This window comes from Pan paniscus, chromosome X (genome assembly GCF_029289425.2).
Source record: "Pan paniscus chromosome X, NHGRI_mPanPan1-v2.0_pri, whole genome shotgun sequence".
Classification (NCBI taxonomy): Eukaryota; Metazoa; Chordata; class Mammalia; order Primates; family Hominidae; genus Pan; species Pan paniscus.
Window position 1 is genome coordinate 149,190,440 of NC_073272.2, and position 18,510 is coordinate 149,208,949.

The 18,510-nt window shown below is 49.3% G+C and overlaps 1 protein-coding gene across 5 annotated transcripts in view; it reads right to left on the minus strand.

Annotated features, from left to right (window-relative positions):
- Window positions 1–6,425: 6,425 nt before the first annotated feature.
- The window catches only part of LOC129395212 (melanoma-associated antigen 9-like), a 69,836-nt gene continuing 57,751 nt past the window's right edge, over window positions 6,426–18,510 (minus strand). For 2 of the 5 annotated variants that reach the window (XM_055106149.2, XM_063601505.1), the window contains exons 6-8: window positions 8,320–8,406; window positions 8,093–8,161; window positions 6,426–8,017 (exon numbers count right to left, since the gene is read on the minus strand). In XM_055106149.2, the coding sequence (XP_054962124.1) occupies window positions 7,005–7,952 (948 nt within the window). In that variant the 5' untranslated portion in view covers window positions 7,953–8,017; window positions 8,093–8,161; window positions 8,320–8,406 and the 3' untranslated portion in view covers window positions 6,426–7,004. Of the gene's footprint in view, window positions 8,018–8,092; window positions 8,162–8,319; window positions 8,407–9,167; window positions 9,265–11,580; window positions 11,696–12,134; window positions 16,184–18,510 lie in introns of those variants that run through there. The other 3 variants (XM_055106150.2, XM_063601504.1, XM_055106151.2) reach the window with 3 other exon arrangements.

The following is an 18,510-nucleotide window of genomic DNA, read 5'->3' on the forward strand; positions in this document are numbered from 1 at the left end:
TCAGTGAAGATATGTGATCTGTAACAAAGCGATCCATAGATCCAGTGTAACTCCAGTAAAACACCAGCAAGCTTTTTTGTACTTGTACACAAGCTGATTCAAAAAGCATACGGAAAGGTAAAGGTTTTGAAATAATTAAAACAATTTTCAAAACACAGAATAATTGCACAAATCGTACCACTCAATTTTAAGATTTAGCATAAGCCTAAAACAATCAAGTCATTATGGAATTTTCTAAGGGATACACGTATAGATTAATGGATTAAAACAGAGAATCCATAAATAGATCCACACGAATATAGCAACGGAGGTTTTAGAAAGGGGTAAAGACAATTTATTGGAAAAATATTAGTCTTTTCAATTAGTGGTATTGGAACAACTGAACATCCATGTGTTATAAAAAAGACTTGACCAAAACCTCACGTTATACAAAAATTAACTCAAAGTGGATTACAGATCCAAATGTTACATGAAATACTATAAAACTTTTAAAGAAGGCCGGGTGCAGTGGCTCACGCCTGTAATCCCAGCACTTTGGGAGGCCGAGGTGGGCAGATCACGAGGTCAGGAGTTCAAGACCAGCCTGGCCAACATGGTGAAACCCCATCTCTAGTAAAAGTATAAAAATTAGCTGGGCGTGGTGGTGCGCACCTGCAATCCCAGCTACTCGGGAGGCTGAAGCAGGAGAATCGCTTGAACCCGGGAGGCGGAGGTTGCAGTGAGCCGAGATCCTGCCATTGCACTCCAGCCTGGGCAATAGAGTGAGACTCCGTCTCAAAAAACAAACAAACAAACAAACAACAACAGCAAGAAAAAACTTTTAAAGAAAACACAGGGTGAAATATTAGTAGCCTGATGTGAGGCAAAGAGCTCTTAAACATGACACCAGCAGTGTGATTCATAAAGAAAAGAAACAATAAATTAAACTTCCTCAAAGTTAAAACTTTTGCTCTGAGAAAGACACTGAGGAGACACTAAAAAGCCAAACGAAGTATTCACAAGTATTTGCAAATCATATATACACCAAAGGCCTTTTATGAAAATTGTATAAAGATTCCCAAAATCTCAAAACTTAGAACACATGTCAAAACACAAAGTTTCACCAAATTTTGTTCAAAGATCTAACTGGCTTTTCTTTTTGATTCTTGAATGGGCATTTTTTCTCTCCGTCAACTTAAATGAGTGTCCCTATGTGCTGAGCAAAAGACGTTGGCTTATAGGCAGAAGAGGACGAAAAAAGTAGAAACAGGGAACAAAAGGTGGTTTGGTGATTTCAAAGTTGATTTCCTTGTAGGATTAAAGCAGAGAAAACTTTCTTATCGTGCCTGCTCAGGTACGGTGGGCTCCTCGTTATTGGTTGCTGTGACTATTCTGTTTTTAGTTTTTTGAGAACTGGCCCGTTTCAATGTTCACTTTGATGAATGGCAATTAGTACAAGGGACACTATTCTGATTTTGTCTGTTCTGCTGGGGTCTGGGGCCAGAGATTAGGGCAAAACAATGGCCTCCCATGAGTTCATTTAACACAAACAACCACATTTTTTAGAAAGGCAAAACATATCAATAGACATTTCACCCAAAAGGACATACGCATGACAAATAAGCCCATGAAAAACTATTCTACATCACAGCTATTAGAGAAATGCAAATTAAACCATGATCAGATGCCATAACACGTATTTGAAAATGACTGAAATTTTTAACGAGATACTTGTAAATGCTAACAAGGATGAAGAACAACTTGAAATTTCATACATTGCTAGTGGCAGTTATGAAACGGGACAACTGCAGAAAATGGTTTGGTAATTACTTATGAACACATGCCATGTGACTCAGCGATTTCATCTAAGGGAAAAAGAAAAATTTATGTTCACACAAAAGCCTATGTACGTGAATGTTTATAGCAGCTCCAGTCATATTTGCCAAAACCTGGAAATTATACAAATGTATTTCCATGGGTAAATGGGAAATGAAATTTTGGGGCATCCTTACTTACTATGAAATACTTCTCAGCAATGAAAAAGAATGAACTGCTGATACACACAACAATGTGTTTCAAACTCGAAGGTGTTTTGCTGTGTGAAAGGAGCCAGTCTCAACCAGTTACATATTCTATTATTCTGTTTACCTGGCATTCTTGAAAGAGAAAACTGAAACGATGGAGTACAGATGAGTGGCTGTCAGGCTTCGGCGCGCAGTGGTGGGTACAGCTATAAATGAATTGCACATGGAGGAGGTTTCTTTTGGGGAGAAGACGTAATAATCTTAACTATTAATTCACCTAAAAGCAGAGCTTCAAAATGCAAGAAACTACATCTGATAGAACTGCAAGGATAAATCGTCAAATCTACAATGATATTTGGAGATGGCAACAGTCCTCTCCAAGTAAATGATTGAAGTAGACAGAAATTCTGCAAGGGTGTAGGAGGAGCTGAACAACAAAGAACAAATGTGAGCTGATTAGATTTTAGTGAACACTCCTCAGAACGACGGTAGATTATGTGGTATTTTCAAGTGTGTGTGGAATTTTTACCAAAAGAGACCAGAAAACAACCCATAAAAAATTTAAAATAATTGGAATTGTACAAAGTATCTTTTTAAAATCTATAATGGAATGTGATTCAAAATATAACAAAGGAAATATCTGTAAAGTCCTTAAGTATTTTTAAAATAAACAACACATTTTTACTAATCCATGTTTAAAAAAATTCTTGAGGAAAGTTAGAAAATATTTTCAAATAAATAAAAATGGAAATGTGATGTTTTAAAATATCTGCAATTTAGCTAAAATGTGCCTAGGGGACATTTTATGTACTGAAATGTTTATATTAGAAAGTAATAAAAGACTCAAATATGTATATTTTGATCTCAAATAGCTAGAAAAGAAAAAGGAAATTAAACCTAAGGTGAGCAAAACGATGGGGATAATATAGACAAGAAGAGAAAAATTAATGAAATTGAGATTTCAGAAATTTTAGAAAAACAGTAAATAATACTGATGGAATCAAAAGTTAGATCTTTAAGTAGATCAGACAAGCCGAAAGGCCCGAAGTCAATCTGAGAAATTTAAAACACATGGGTTTGGGCCAGGTGCGGTGGTTCAAGCCTGTAATCCCAGTACTTTTTGAGGCAGAAGCAGGCAGATCTGTTGAGGCCAGGAGTTCAAGACCAGCCTGGCCAAGATGGTGAAACCCTGTCTCTACTAAAAATACAAAAATTAGCCAGGCGTGCGGTGCATGCCTCTAATACCAGCTATTCGGGAGACTGAGGTACGAAAATGGCTTGAGCCTGGGAGGCAGGGATTGCAGTGAGCTGTGATCTTGCCACTGCACTCCAGCTTGGGCAACAGAGTGAGTCTCTGTCTCACAAAACAAAGCCAAACCCCAGAAAACGTGGTTTTGGAGAAGCAACAGCTTTGAACACAGCTAGAAGTAGAGGGCACTTTACAGAAACTATTAACTGTTGTGACAACAACAATGTTTCTTAGAGAAGTTTCTGAGAAGACCAGATTTGCCTTGAAATGCTCAACGTGTCTGCTATGTTACAGATGCTTTCAAACGTATTAACCCAGGGGTCCCCAACACCCCCGGCCATGGATAGGAACTGGGCTGCACAGCAGGAAGTGAGTGGTTGGGCAAGCAGGTGAAGCTGAACTCCACCTCCTGTCACGTCAGTGGCGACATTAGATTCTCATAGGAGCGGGAACCCTATTGTGAACTGCACACGTGAGGGGTCTAGGTTTTGCGTTCCTGATGAGAATCTAACGCTTGATGATCTGTTACTGTCTCCCATCACCCCCAGATGGGACCATCTATTTGCAGGAAAACAAGCTCAGGGCTCCCACTGATTCTGCATGATGGTGAGTATGCAATAATAATAGAAATAAAGTGCGCAATAAATGTAATGTGCTTGAATCATCTTGAAACAATGCCCCACCCCCACCCCGTGCTCATGGAAAAATTGTCTTCCAGAAACCGGTCCCTGGTGCCAGGAAGGGTGGGGATCACTGCATTAACCCATCTAATTTGAAGAGGATCCTGTAAGGTTAGCATGGAGAGTTCACCTTCTACACTCCATAGCATTTTCTGCACTTCCCTTTGCCACACCATCTATCAGCTCAGGAAGCTGAGGATTTCCTCCTTCCATCTGATGCAGGGGCAGAATCTTACCCATCATCTCTGCTACCCTCCATATGACTGTTCTTACCTGAACACCTGTGTAGGTGCCACTAGTCACGCTGAAAGCCGGCATGTTCCTGGGGACAGATGCCAGACAGGAAGCAGTGAAAGGCTGGTTAAATATTCTTTTGAAACTCCAGCTGGCATGTTCGCCATGGGACCATTTTTCCCCTCCTGGGAGGAGCCCAGGGTTTGTAAGAATTCAGCTTCATGAAATGGCTGCTCCTCTTCTACCTCTTAGGAGGGGAATTTCTGAGCACCATCCGTCTGTTTGCGTGTTCTGTCCCCAGCTTCAGATAACAAACTCAATAAAATCCTACTACAAATATGCAACTGACTGCGAAAATACTCTCTCAATCCTGGGGGCTGTAACCCAACCAGGAGCTTATGGGTCAAATTGGACTCTTCTCACAGCCCACTGGGAATACACAGAGTAGAATTCTCCCGGGGAGGGAGGACCAAGTGTCTAAAGTCACCGTCCAGAATGGTTGCGGCTGTGGGACTGGACTAAGGGCGAGCCGTGCGCGAACCAGGGGACTACTTCGAGGGCTAGGAATGCTCCATGTTGCAGGAAGGGCAGGGGGGTCTGCCCAGCCTCCATGGGGAGGCAACAGTGAAGAGCAAGCAGTAGGTCAGGTCGCAGATTCAGAAGGGAGGAAACATGATAGTGACCGGGGAAGGGCACTGTGACACGGGAACGTGCTGATGCCAGACAGAAGTGCTGATTATGTATTCGTCCCTTGTGCCCAGGAAAGAGAAGATCAAAGATGTGGATGAGCATTTGTAGGCGCTCCTACAACCTGTTGCATAGTAGGTGCTCAACAGGCAGCACCCAGCAGACAGTTCCCAGGGGACCCCCGGCATGCCATCCCCAAATTGTATTTGATGCTCATTGTCACCTTCTTTAGGCCTGCATTTAGTACCTTGGCCTCAGGGTCCTTCTTTTTGTTGCTTGAGAGACATGATGCATTGCTGAGAAGAGAAATGAAGTGCCAGTGAGGAGGTCTGCCTCCGGCTCAGGGCAGTGGGAACAGCACGGGCTCTAGAGGAATTCAGATCAGGGATCCGGTTCCAGCTCTGTTCCTTACTAGCCACCTGATCCTGGGAAATACCCAAGTTCTGTGAGCCTCTGGTTCTTCATCTGTGAAGCAGGTATGATGAGGCCCTTCCACTAGGACGGTTAGAGTGTGTGCAATGTAAGTGAAGCATCTGGCTCAGGGCCTGGCATTAAGTTAGAAGTTTAAGGAATGGCGGATGGCTGTCATATCTAATACTATTTGACCCTAGACCCTAGCACTCTGGGATTTCGTAAATGTTGTTGTTCTCCAAGACTTACCAGAGAATATACAGCTCAGTAGGACATGGGATAATCAGCCCCAACAGGAAGTTTCGTCAATAAAATTAAGTATTTCCTCTTAGCGAATGTGCTTCAAAATTTGGGTGTGCTGGAGTCTTGCGCAGCTGAATGCAGCTCAAAGCTCCTAGAATTTGAATCGAGGATCAACTCCTTTCCTCTCTCCCACCTGCTTTTGGATCCAAGACTGTGTTTTCACTTATTTTGTTAACACTCGAAATCTAGCCTTTGCTCACAATTGGTCAAATCCCACCTGAGATAACTTGATTAGAATGCCTTTTAAATACGATCAACTCTGGCTCTCCCAGACAGGCAGAAAAGCACCTGGCCAATGACTTCTGGGCTTCCCTTCTGGGAGATTCACCCTCATCTTGCAGGAAACCCTTGCAGATGATAGGTATCCATCACCTAGCCCCTGCACTGTGTTCAAGCGCACCGAGACAAGAGCGCGGGACGATTTCCTTCTATTCCTGCCCCAGGTGGAGACTCTTCTCTGTTCATCCACTATCCAAAAGGAACTGCTGAGCAGTCGTCCATTCCAGGCCTTTCTCTCATCCTCTGAGAATCTGGCTCTGGCACCACCCAGCTTCAATAGAATTACCTCCCCCAGAAGGAACTGCAGTTTCCCAAAGCCCAAAGGGCCCTGGCTCAGGGCATATACACTCGACTGCTGTCATCTAGAGCCCCAAACCCTCACCCATGTTTTATTTTCCTCTAGTTCTTAGAGGACATGGCACCACCTTAATTTTAGGATTGTAGCCCCTAGACTTCACCACCCTATGGCAAAGGGGTGGGTCTGGCTTACCGAGCATCTCTACTACTAACCCAGGGTGTTCCGAATAACAGATGTTCAGTGCATGTTTGAAGAAAAAATGAGCCAGTGAACAGGAAAAATTATTCTTTCAATTTTTATTTCTCTTACATGCTCAAAGAAGCCAAGCAAATCCAGGTATACATGTATATATTTTAATTTTACAGGAGAGAGAAAGAGGTATAAGGCAAGAATTAACTACATTTTCATTTCACTATTTCTTTATGAGCTCTATGTTGCTGCTAAGTTCAAGTTTCAAAAAAATTATTAATTCCTCTGCTATGTTATCTTGTCCCAATTCACAAAATAACAGGGATTTCCCCATGTGACTCAAAAGCAAGAATCTTACTCCTAAATAACATAAACAGCAATATGTGTGACTACTGTCATTCATTAACTTCGATGGTGAAGTTCATTAAACTGACCATTAAAAGAACATTTGAACAATTCCAAAAGGGAGCAAGGATAAATCTCCAAATCACCCAATAGACAAGGAACCCAGAGATGACATACAGTGTGCTCACTTCCACCCACTGCCACTGAGAACACTGATTGCTCTCTTCAAACACAGAGTGAAGAACGGGCCTCATGTCACATGGGGCAGGGCAGCTGCTGGATGGGGCCCTGACCCCACAAACTTTGGCACCGGCTGCGGCTGGTGCTCAGACTCCCTCTTGCTCCTCTCCCAAAACCTCTTCATAAAGGGATGGGTAGCAAATGGGCTCTCTTGCATTGAGCATGACCAAATAATTTATGACCTTCTCATAGCTGGTTTCAGCGTGGGCCTTGGAACCCCACAGGAACTCGTAGTGCGCAGGATCACTGCCGGGCACCTGCCGGCACTCCAGGTAGTTTTCCTGCACCCAATCTTGGGTGAGCAGCTTCCTGGGCTCCCCATAGAAAATGTGCTCCTTCCCAACATACACCCCCATCACACTCAACGCTTCCCAGATAACCTCTTCAGGGGCGCAGTTGTCTTTGGTTAGGATCACACCCAGGATAATGATCAGGAGGGCGGCCTTGGGCATGCTATGACCATCACCCAGCATGCTATCGCACGAGAGGCCAAGAGCAGTGACAAGGATGTAGGAGTGGCCGGCGGGGTCCACCTCCTTCACATCAGTGCCAAAGATCACCTGCATGAATTCGGAGGCTTTGCCGAAGATCACAGGAAAGTAGCGCTTGTAATTTTTGATGACGCTCTCCAGCATTTCCGCCTTTGTGACCGGCTCCTTGACTCGATATTTGTGGAGCAGGAAATGAACCAACTCAGCCACCTTCAATTTCAGTGCTTCTTGGAACATGAACTCCAGCTGAGCTGGGTCGACCGAGGGGCTTGGCTCTTCCTCTTCTTGACTGCTGGAGCCCTCATCGAATTGGCTCCATAAAGTGTAGTAGACGGAAAAGGAGGAGGAAGCGCCTCCCTGAGGACTCTGGGGAGGACTTGATGACCCAGAAGCAGACACCTCCTCCTCCTCGCTGTCAGAGGAGGAGGTAGTCTCCTGCTCCTCGCCTGTGGGTTCCTGTGCACCCATCAGGCCCAAGTCCTCTCCTTGGGCTTCAAGGTCTTCATCAGGCTTGCGGTGCGGACTCCTCTGCGCGAGAGACATGATGACTCTGGTCAGGGCAGCAGTCAGGAGCGTGGGCAGGAGCTGGGCGATGGAGACCCACAGGCCTGGGGAGAGAGGGAGTGTGTGAGAGACTTCAGCTGAGAACCGAACCTTGGAGGTTCTAACAAAGGCTGACTTACAGGTCTTCGTCAGTGCTGCTCTGGGGCCTCTTGGGGCTCCTGTCCTCCTGGTTAGCCTGTCCCGAGAACCTGAAGGAGGAAGTGAGAGGGCTACTCAGCGTGCAGCTAGCCTGCAGAGATCAAGGCTCTATGAGTGACAGTAGGGCGAATGGGGCCAGGTGCTATGGGGTCCCATGTGTGCTGGGGCAGGTGGGGCCCTTGGTGCACATTCAGGGTGAACACTTCACCTTCACTGCTGACACTGCCTGGGTCTCCTCTGCTCTGCGACCTGAGGACACTGTCTCAGACCAAGGCCTGCCGGCTTCCTGGAGCTCCTGGAAGAGGAATCGAGGGGCCCTTAGGCTGCAGACTGCAGGCAGAGCCCCGGTCCCTCAGTGCTGTCAAGAGGGCGGGCTGGACACTCTTGAGTTCCACACACTTTTGGGGTGGATGGTCCCCTCTGCGCTCACTCAGGGCCCTGACCTTTCTCCTGGCAGGGACTGGACTCTACTCCTCTACTTGCCTGAGAGTCTCTCAGATCAAGAGCTCACATCCCTGATATGGAACAGAAGGACATGCCCCAACCAACATCTGCCCACACCTGCCCAGGGTTTCCTCGGAAGTACAGTAAGAGATGTCTAAATTCAATGGGGTCCATGTGTCCTGGGGTGAGGATACTGCCTGGTCCTCATCTTGATGCCTGCAGGGTCTGGAACCCTCCCTCTGTTGACCTGAGGCCCTATCTCCAGGAGACACCTGAAGAGGAAGTGAGGGGAGTCCATCCACCCAGCGGCTTCCCTCAGCTGACACAAGGGGCAGGGTGGGGCTAGGTCCTCTGTGTTTGGTGAGTGGGGTTCCCTCAGTCTGCACCTGGACTCCTGGCAGGGCCTGGGACCCTCCCTCTGCTGACGTGAGTGCAGCCCCCTCAGACCAAGGCCAGCCCTCCCTGACACCAGTGATCCCAGGATAAAGGAGGGACCTCAGCAGACAGCCCTGCCCGGGCTCTCTAGGGTGACAGTAGGGGCAGGGCAAACTCTCTTGATCTGAGAGTTTCTCTGGCCTGGAGGTACCCTCGATCCTCCCTTAGGTTCCTCACCTGGACTGCTCTCCAATCCTGGGACCACTGTGTCTGTCGAACACAGGGCCTCCCTGTTTTGTCCACACACCCTCTTGAGAACAAAGTCCTCACCTCCCTGAGATCCAGAAACAGAGGTGAGGAGGCCCCACATATGTCACCCCTGCGTGGGGTGTCCGGGGCTGACCCCACCAGCTGAACCCTTCAGGTATGAGGTGGGTGTTCCAAAGTCCTCCTGTGGGTTATTCATCTTTACTCCTGCTGGGGCTTCTACTTCCTCGACCCTCAAACCCTTGAGATGAGCAGACATCTCCCTTTACACCAACGCCTCATCCCCCTGAGGGTTCCTCAACTTCCTGCCGTGGTACAAATGAGCTTGCCACTTAGCACCATCCTTGATCAGGCCCCCCGCCCCCGCCCCCAGATTTAAGAACAGAGTTCACCTAGACTCTGTGGGGTGGCTTCTTTCTGCGTTGGGGGTACCTCCATTCCTCATGAAGGGGGCACACCTTGGGTCCTGCTGATCCTGGGAGTCCTCCTTCTACTGACCAGGTGTGGAGCCCTCTGTTGAATCTCTCAGTGCCCCCGGGATCAAGGTACTCACCTCCCTGAGACCTCTCACCCCCAGTCACGTGGGAGAAATGAGAGCATGCCTCATGCCATTCCTGCCTGGGGCCACCTGGGGCTGAGAACAGGTGACACCAGTGTCTGTGAGGTCCTTTCTTTTTTGAGAGCGTGGAGGTACCTTCTTACCTTCAATCCTCACCAAACTTCCTCCCCGTCACTCCTGGAAGACCCTGGATTCCACCCTGTGCTGACCAGGTGTGGCTCCCTCTGCCGAGCTGAGGAAACCCCTCGGACCCAGGCCCCCACCTCCCTGAGACCCGGGAGGCAGAAGTGAGGGGCCACCTCATGGTCACTCATGCATGAGATACCCAAGGCTGACCAAAGGAGCAGGTTCCAGGGGGCCTCGTCGGTCTGGGTGTCCTCTAGGTATTCATATTTGCTTCTGACAGAATCTGGCCCCTTCCATTTTGCTGAACCAGAGATGAGTCTTGCAGACCAAGGCCAATTTCTCCCTTAGACCCTCTTTGAGAAAGTGTGTGTTGGGGGTGGAGGGGGCACTTCCCTTCCTCACCGTCCTGCCTGGGGCCTCCCAAGACTGACGGCAGGGGCAGGTTTCCTAGGTCTGGGATGAGAGGTCTGGTGAATCCTTCCTCAGGCCTCTGGGACTCCTCCTTCTGCTCACCTGAGGCCCCACTCCTCATACCACAGCCCTGTTCCCATTGACACCCGATCCCACCAGCCACAATGCACCACATGCGGCCACCGTGCCCGGGATCGCCCAGGCCAAGATCCCCACTGAGCTGGACTCCGGGGTCCCCTCTGTCCTCCGTCTTGTTCCTTCCCTGGTCTCCTAGAGGGCTGGGCCCCACCCCTCTGCGGACCTGAGTCTCTATCTGTCGGATTCCCGAGGCTGAATGAGGAGGGGCCTCGGTCTCAGATAGGGGCGGGGTGGGCCCCTTGTCCTGGGGTATTGGGTCCCCTCAGGCCTCCCTTGTCTCCCAGCAGGACCTGGGCCCTCCCTCTGTTCTCCCGCGGCCACGCTAACGATACCAAGCCCCTTCCCTCGGTCAGCCCAGGATGCAGATATCAGGATCCGCTTGCCTGACCGCCATGCCCGGAACTTCCCAGGGTCCACTGCAGGGGCAGTGACTCCCTCTATGGGGCCTCAGCCGTCCCTCAGGGTCCTGGCCCTGATGCCTGGCAGAGCCTGGCCCCTGCCCTCTCTTAACCAGTCCTGCCCTGGTCACACCAAGCTCTGACCCAGAGTCCCCTGGGGCTTAAGCGGTGGGGTGGCGAAGGGTGGCCCACAGCCTGAGAAGTCCGCCCCCGGGGTGGTTCAGGGCTGGCAGCAGGGGTGCTGCTGGATTATTTGGGGCCCTCTATCTGGGGTGGGGGCGTCCTCAGTCCTCCCTCAGCGTCTCATCTTGCCTCCTCACAGAGCCTGGGCCCGCTTCCCTCTGCCGATCTTCAGCCACCACTCAGGACCAAGCCCTTGCTACTCTCTGACCCCCAGTGCCCAAGTCAGAGGCCTTACATCCGGGCACCCGGAGCTTCCCTGGGTTGACAGCAGGAGCCGAACCGGATTCTGCCACGGGAGACTTGGGGGTGGGGTGGAGTGGGGGGGGGGGGGTGAGGATGGAGGTGGGGAACCTGAGGCTGTAGGTCATGGTGGTGGTGGCTGGGTTAGGGGTGTGGAGGCGTTCAGCCCTCCCTCAGGGTTCTGACCTTGATGCCAGTCAGAGCCTGGGCCCAGCCTGATAAGCCCGACCCCGCGGGGTGGTCCAGGGCTGGCACAGGGGTGCTGCTGTATTATTTGGGGTCCTCTATCTGGGGCGGGGGAGTCTTGAGTCCTCCCTCAGGGTCTCACCTTGCCTCCTCACAGAGCCTGGGCCCGCTTCCCTCCGCCGATATCGACCCGCCCCTCACAGCGAGGCCCCAGCTACTCTCTGAGCCCCAGTGTGGGAGTCACTGGCCGTACATCCGGGCACCTGGGGCTTCCCTGGGTTGACAACAGGGGCGGAACCAGATTCTGCCGCGGGAGAGTTGGGAGGTGGGGTGGAGTTTGGGGTGGGGTGGGGTGGGGTGGGGTGTAGAGTGGAGCTGCGGATGGGGCTGGGGAACCTGGGGCTGTAGGTCATGGTTGGGTTGGGGGGGCCCAGCCCTCCCTCAGGGTCCTGACCGTGATGCCCGGCAGAGCCTGGGCCCTGCCCTCTCCTAACCAGCCCTGCCCTGGTCACACCAAGCTCTCACTCCAGAGTGCCCAGCAGCTTGAGCGGCGGAGGGAGGGGGTCGGCCCAGCCTCACAAGTCAGCCCCAGATCGGCCCCCGGGTGGTCCAGGGCTGGGAGCAGAGACGGCACTTGGTTCTTTCGGGTCCTCTATCTGGGGTGGGGGCATCCTCAGTCTTCCCTCAGCACCTCACCTTGACTCCTCACAGAGCCTCGGCCCGCTTCCCTCCACCGGCGTCAAGCCGCCCCTCAGAAGGAGGCCTCTCCCTTCTCTCTGACCCCAGTGCGCGCGTCAGTGACGTCACATCCGGCCCCCAAGCCTGGGGCTTCCCTGGGTTGCCAGTAGGGGCTGAACCGGGTTCTGGCGGAGTAGGGGTGGGGATGGGGATAGGGGCCCTCAGTCATCCCTCAGGGGGTCCCGACCTTGATGCCTGGGTCTCGATCCCCATCCTCTGCCCATTGGGTCTGCTCCTCTCGGACCAAGTCTCTGACTCCCAGTCACATGAGGTGGCAGTGAGGGGAGGGGTGCGGTCAGGGTGACAACATTGCCAGGGTCTCCCAGGGCTGACAGGAAGGGCTGAGCTGGATTCTGTGGCCCCTCTATGTGGGGAGGGTGGACCTTCAGTCCCCTCTCAGGAGGGTTCTCCTCCTGGCTCCTGGCTCTTTGATGAAGTGATGTGTGGGAGATGATCTGTTTATGTCACCTTTGAGCATTTGCCCAGCTGCACGCGTTGCAGACAATGGCTGCGGGTCCAAGGCTAGATGCTCCCTGGGGGGCTGCAGCACCTGTGATTGTAGGACCTGTGAGAGAAGATGCACACCTTCCCATGGGGGCTCCTCCCCAGCCAGAGCTAGACTTTGCAAACCTTTTGTCCTAAAAGATTTATTTTTACACGGAAGAGGCTGAGCAGCAGCAAGAGATTTGGAGAAGCCATGTGTTTTGAAGGTATCGAACACAGCAGAGTCCAGATTAGCGATTTTCATATTTTAATTCTCATTCACATGGTAATAAATTTTACATTGTATGTGTACGTTATATATGGTATTGTACATTTTGTTTATATCTACGTTTATATACATACCTGTTTTAGACATTATATACATCTATGCTTATATGTATACATACACGCATATATATCTTTATATCTTATATATACTTACATGTATATATCTTTAGCTACATATTCGCTTGTATTTCTAGACTTTATACTATATATATGCACACATATTTTATTAATATCTACCCATAGTATGTGGCCTTCACACATACTTACTATTCTATTCCTAGTTCATTGTTTATATTCCATTAAAATAATAATTTTTTGGAAGGCTGATCTTCTCCTACTAAGTTTGTTTCAGGTGGTTGTTAGCAGAACTCTGGAGCCATAGTGTCTCAATCAACTCAAATTTCCTGGTGTCCTGATATTACTCCAGGGCTACTGGCATCAGATTTTGTGGTGCTGCCTCAGATTGCGCGATGATGTGGGGTGGAATGTTAAACACTTTCTCCCATCCATCCCGTAATCTGCCATCTATGCAGGGTACAGACCTCCTCGATTTCCCTGCTGCTCCCTGGACCCAAAACACAAGTACCAGTTTAGCACAGTCTTCAGTCATCCCCAGGGCTTTCTCTGTTTTGATGGTTTTTTTTTTTTTAAATCTTTTCCCTCCTATATTTTTTCCGGGGTTGATTTGGGGAGCAGAGCACAGCAACCTGAGCTTGGTTGTCACTTTGGCAATGACAGTTAAGGCACTCACTCTGTATTTAATTTAAGTAGCATTTACATCTTTGCCATATTCTGTTCCCCATCAAGGAATATGGTATACAGATCCATTTACTTGAGATTATTTCCTGAGTCTATCAGCAACTTTGCACAGTTGCTTCCATAAAGGTCTTGTCAGGCTCTTCTTATTTACATTTTGGATTTTAATGCTTCTGTGAATGGTGTATTTTCTATTTTCTATTTTATGCACTAAGTTGCTTTTGTGTGGCAAGGCTCTTGATTTTGCTTCAATGACCTTCTGTATGATGTTTTCTGAAGTCTTTTATTCATTTGAATATTCAATGTGTCTATTCCTTTGAATTTTCTATGTAGATAATCATATAGTTAACAAATACCATATTTCTTTGCAGTCTTCATATCTCATTTTCATCTTGACATCCATAGCTCTGGCTCTTTTTCATTTTGATATTCACTGCAGATGTAGGTGGTAGTGGTGACAGCATATGTCAACGACTTGTCACTGCCGTGAATGGCAGAGCTTCTGACATTTCACATTTATGTATGCTTGCTGCCGATTTTAGGAAATGGAAGTTCCTTTTAATGTTAGTTTGCTAAACATTGTTAATTTGTACTTACATAGATTCATTTCAGAGCCTTTTCCTGTACCCATTGTCATGACTGAATGTTTTTTTCTAGTCTATCTGGTATGCAGGGAATTAGAATTGAATTTTTTTCTAACATTTAATCCTATTTTTATTCCATGCATACAGGCAGCTTGTTCGTTTAATCCACTGTTGTGTTGGATATGTGATTATCTGTTTATGACATTTGCTGCGATGTGTGTGAACACTTGCCTCACAAATTCTTTTCATGAGTGCTCGGGTGCCTTCATCTGTTTATGAATCTAGGAGAGCGAGCCTGGGAGAATGAGTTAAACAATTGCCCATTTTGGATGCATTGGAAGAGTTGAGATAAGATGGTGATTCATTTTCCCTTGCCACTTGGCTGAACTGGCTTCCAAAATTTCCTGTCCTGGAATATTTGAGGGTAGATTGAACTTTGAATACACTTTCAGTTTGTGGAAGTACCATTGGTTTTATCCATTCACCTCTTCAAGGACATCTTGGTTGGTGATTATGAATAAACTACTATATACATTCGTGTACACGATTTTCCATGTGAGAACCAGTTTCCAATTCACTTAGGTAAAACCTAGTAGTACGACTGATGGATCTAAGGGTAAGTCTATGTTTTACTACATAAGAAAGGGCCAAAAGGCCTTCTAGAGTGAATGAAACATTTTTCTTGTCTACCAGCTATGAATGAGAATCCCACATCCTCTCCAGAATTTGATATTCTCAGGTATTTGAATTCTATCCATTGTAATAGGTGGGTAGAGGAATCTTAGTGCTGTTGACATTTGCATTATTAGTGAATAATTATGGTGATCATCTTTTCATGTGTGTATCTTCATTGGTGAATGTATGTGTATTTCTGCGTGTCTTCACTGGTGAATGTCTTCAAATCATTTACATCTTTAGCTGGCTTCTTTGTTTTCAAAGGTTGAATGTTAAATGTTTGGTATTTATTCAGCATATGAGTTCTTTATCAGATATCAGATTACTAATATTTTCTCTCCATCTATATAGTTTTTTCCATTCTTCTAACAGTATTTTTTTTTTTTTTTTTTTGGAGATGGAGTCTCACTCTGTCACCCAGCCTGGAGTGCAGTGGCGTGATCTCGACTCAGTGCAACCTCTGCCCCCTGAGTTCAAGCGATTCTCCTGCCTCAGCCTCCCAAGTAGCTGGGATTACAGGTGCCTGCCAACGTGCCCGGCTATTTTTTGTATTTTTAGTAGAGACAGGATTTCACCATCTTGGCCAGGCTGGTCTTGAACTCCTGACCTCGTGATCCACCTGCCTCAGTCTCCCAAAGTGCTGGGATGACAGGCGTCAGCCATCGTGCCCGGCTGAGATTCACAGGAAAACCACGATCGGAGGGGTGTAAGTTTGTAGGAAAGAGGTTTTTAAGTGGCAGCATCTCTGCATGATTCAAACTCTGGAGGCATATGCATAAAGTCCAAGAAACACATGAGAAAATTGTACTTCTTGGAAACTAAGGAGCTCACAAATGATGAAATGTGATTCACACCGATTTGTAAATGAGCACCCATTTGTAAGTGAGCAGGCCGAGACAGGGAGATCCACCTGCAGACCATGGCTGGACTCTGGATTAATCCATTCCCATGTCTGCATTCTCTTATGGCCTCTTCCCACGTCTCCCAGGACTCTGCCAGCTACTGTCAAATTAAAAATCACAGGCAGGGATACCTCTGGGTTCTGGTGTGTGGGTGTTGGGGCTCTCTGCACGCCCTGATTTCAGAGCTCTTTTGATGTCTGTGCCCAGTTGTGTCTACGGTAAGAACCTGAATCTATTTCCTCTGATCAGTCAAAGAAGTTCGTCGATGATAGCATGTGTTCTAAGATGAACACCCCAAGTGACCAGAAAAGGCTGCTTCCTAAGTTAAAACATGACATGACATCTTTTAAATTAATTTTTGACTCCAAAAGAAAGGAGAAGGAAGGAAGGGAGGGAAAGAGAGAGAGAGAGAGAGACGGAAGGAAGGAAGGAAGGAAGGAAATAAGGAAGCAGAGAGAGAGAGAGAGATGGAAGGAAGGAAGGAAGGAAAGAAGGAAGCAAAGAGAGAGAGAAAGAGAGAAAGAAAAAAGGAGAGGAAAGGAAAGTAGGAAGGAAGGAAAACAAGAAAGAAAAAGTGGGGGCATAGTGGGGGAATCAAGGAAGGAAGTAAAAAACCCCACCGGATCCAGTACAGACATAAAAGCCAAACGTAAATCCTGTCCACCAGACACTAATGAGCACCCTCTAAACTGCAAACCCGTAGGACTCCTTGGTAGTATGTGTCACCTCCACAACTATCAAGGGCAATTCTGCACCGGCATAATCTCCAAAACCTCGTCCTTCAGAGAGAGGCCCTCAGGAAAAGGTCAATGATCTCAGATTCCTTGATGGGCAGGGAGAAGAGACAGACCTCCTCCAGGGACATGATCTTTATGTCCTGGACCAGGCGGCCCAGCTTGGTGACAGGCGTCTACTCCTTATCCTCTGTCTTGCCTCTGTGAGCTCCGCGGCCCCAGCCCGGAAGCCAGTGCCGAAGCCTCGGGGGAAGCCAGCGCCGTTCCCCATCCCAGGGCCGCCCCACTGCACCGGCGTCATCCGCCGTTTAGTGTTTCCCAGGGGAAGCAGCCCTGGGCTATTTTTTTTTTTTTCAGACAGTATCTCCTTGTGTCCCCCAGGCTGGAGTGCAGTAGCACGATCTCGGCTCACTGCAGCCTCTGCCTCCCAGGTTCAAGCGATTCTCCTGCCTCAGCCTCCCGAGTAGCTGGGATTACAGGCACCCGCCACCACGCCCAGCTAATTTTTGTATTTTTAGTAGAGATGGGGTTTCACCATGTTGGCCAGGATGGTCTCGATCTCTTGACCTCGTGATCCGCCCGCCTCTGCCTCCCAATCCTGGCCTATTTTTTGAGACAGAGTCTCACTTTGGCGCCGGGGCTGGAGTGCAGTGGCACAGTCAGGGCTCACTGCAACATCCATCCCGCGGGTTCAAGCCATTCTCCTGCCTCGGCCTCCCGAGTAGCTGGGATCACAGGCGCCCACCACCACACCTGGCTAATTTTTGTATTTTTAGGAGAGATGGGATTTCACCATGTTGGCCAGGCTGGTCTTAACTCCGGTCCTCAAGTGATCCGCCCACCTTGGTCTCCCAAAGTGCTGGGATCACGGGCGTGTACCACTGCGCCGGGCGAATTTTTATATTTTTAGTAGAGAAGGGGTTTCACCATGTTGCCCAGGCTGGTCTTGACCTCCTGGACTCAGGCAATCCTCCTGCCTCAGCCCCGCAAAGTGCTGGGATTACAAACCTGAGCTGCTGCGCCTGGCCTGACTTAGGTTTTAAAGACAGTTGGACGTCAGGTCCCATTCCTCCTCTGCCCTGGACCCCTTAGTGGCTCCCACCTCCTGCAGGACAAATCCTCCTGGTGCCCACAGGCCCTGCTAATCCATGCCTGTCACCTTTCTGACTCGAGGCCAACAGACCTCCCGGCTGGGCCACCCCATCCCCAGCACAGTCTCCGCTCCGAGCTCCACACCAGCTGTACCCAGTGCACCAGTTCCCCAGACACCGCGAGCCTTTCCCCTCACGCCTGTCAAGTTTTGCTCAAATGATACCTTCCCAGGAGGCCGCCCTGGACCACATCCCGCCTCCCTGCAACCCTGTTCTGGCCCCGTCACCACCTGCTAACCCCTGGACCACCCTTCCGGCCCCGTCACCTCCTGCTAACCCCTGGACCACCGTTTTAGCCCCGTCGTCTCCTGCTAACCCCTGGACCACCCTTCTGTCCCCGTAGTCACCTGCTAACCCGTGGACCACCCTTCCGGCCCCGTCATCTCCGGCTAACCCCTGGACCACCCTTCCGGCCCCATCATCTCCTGCTAACCCCTGGACAACCTTTCCGGCCCCGTCATCTGCGGCTAACCCCTGGACCACCCTTCCGGCCCCGTCGTCACCTGCTAAACCCTGGACCACCCTTTCGGCCCCGTCATCTCCTGCTAACCCCTGGACCACCCTTCTGGCGCCGTCGTCTCCTGCTAACCCGTGGACCACCCTTCCGGCCCCGTCGTCTCCTGCTAACCCCTGGACCACCCTGCCGGCCCCGTCGTTTCCTGCTAACCCCTGGACCACCCTTCCGGCCCCGTCGTCACCTGCTAAACCCTGGACCACCCTTCCGGCCCCATCATCTCCGGCTAAGCCCTGGACCACCCTTC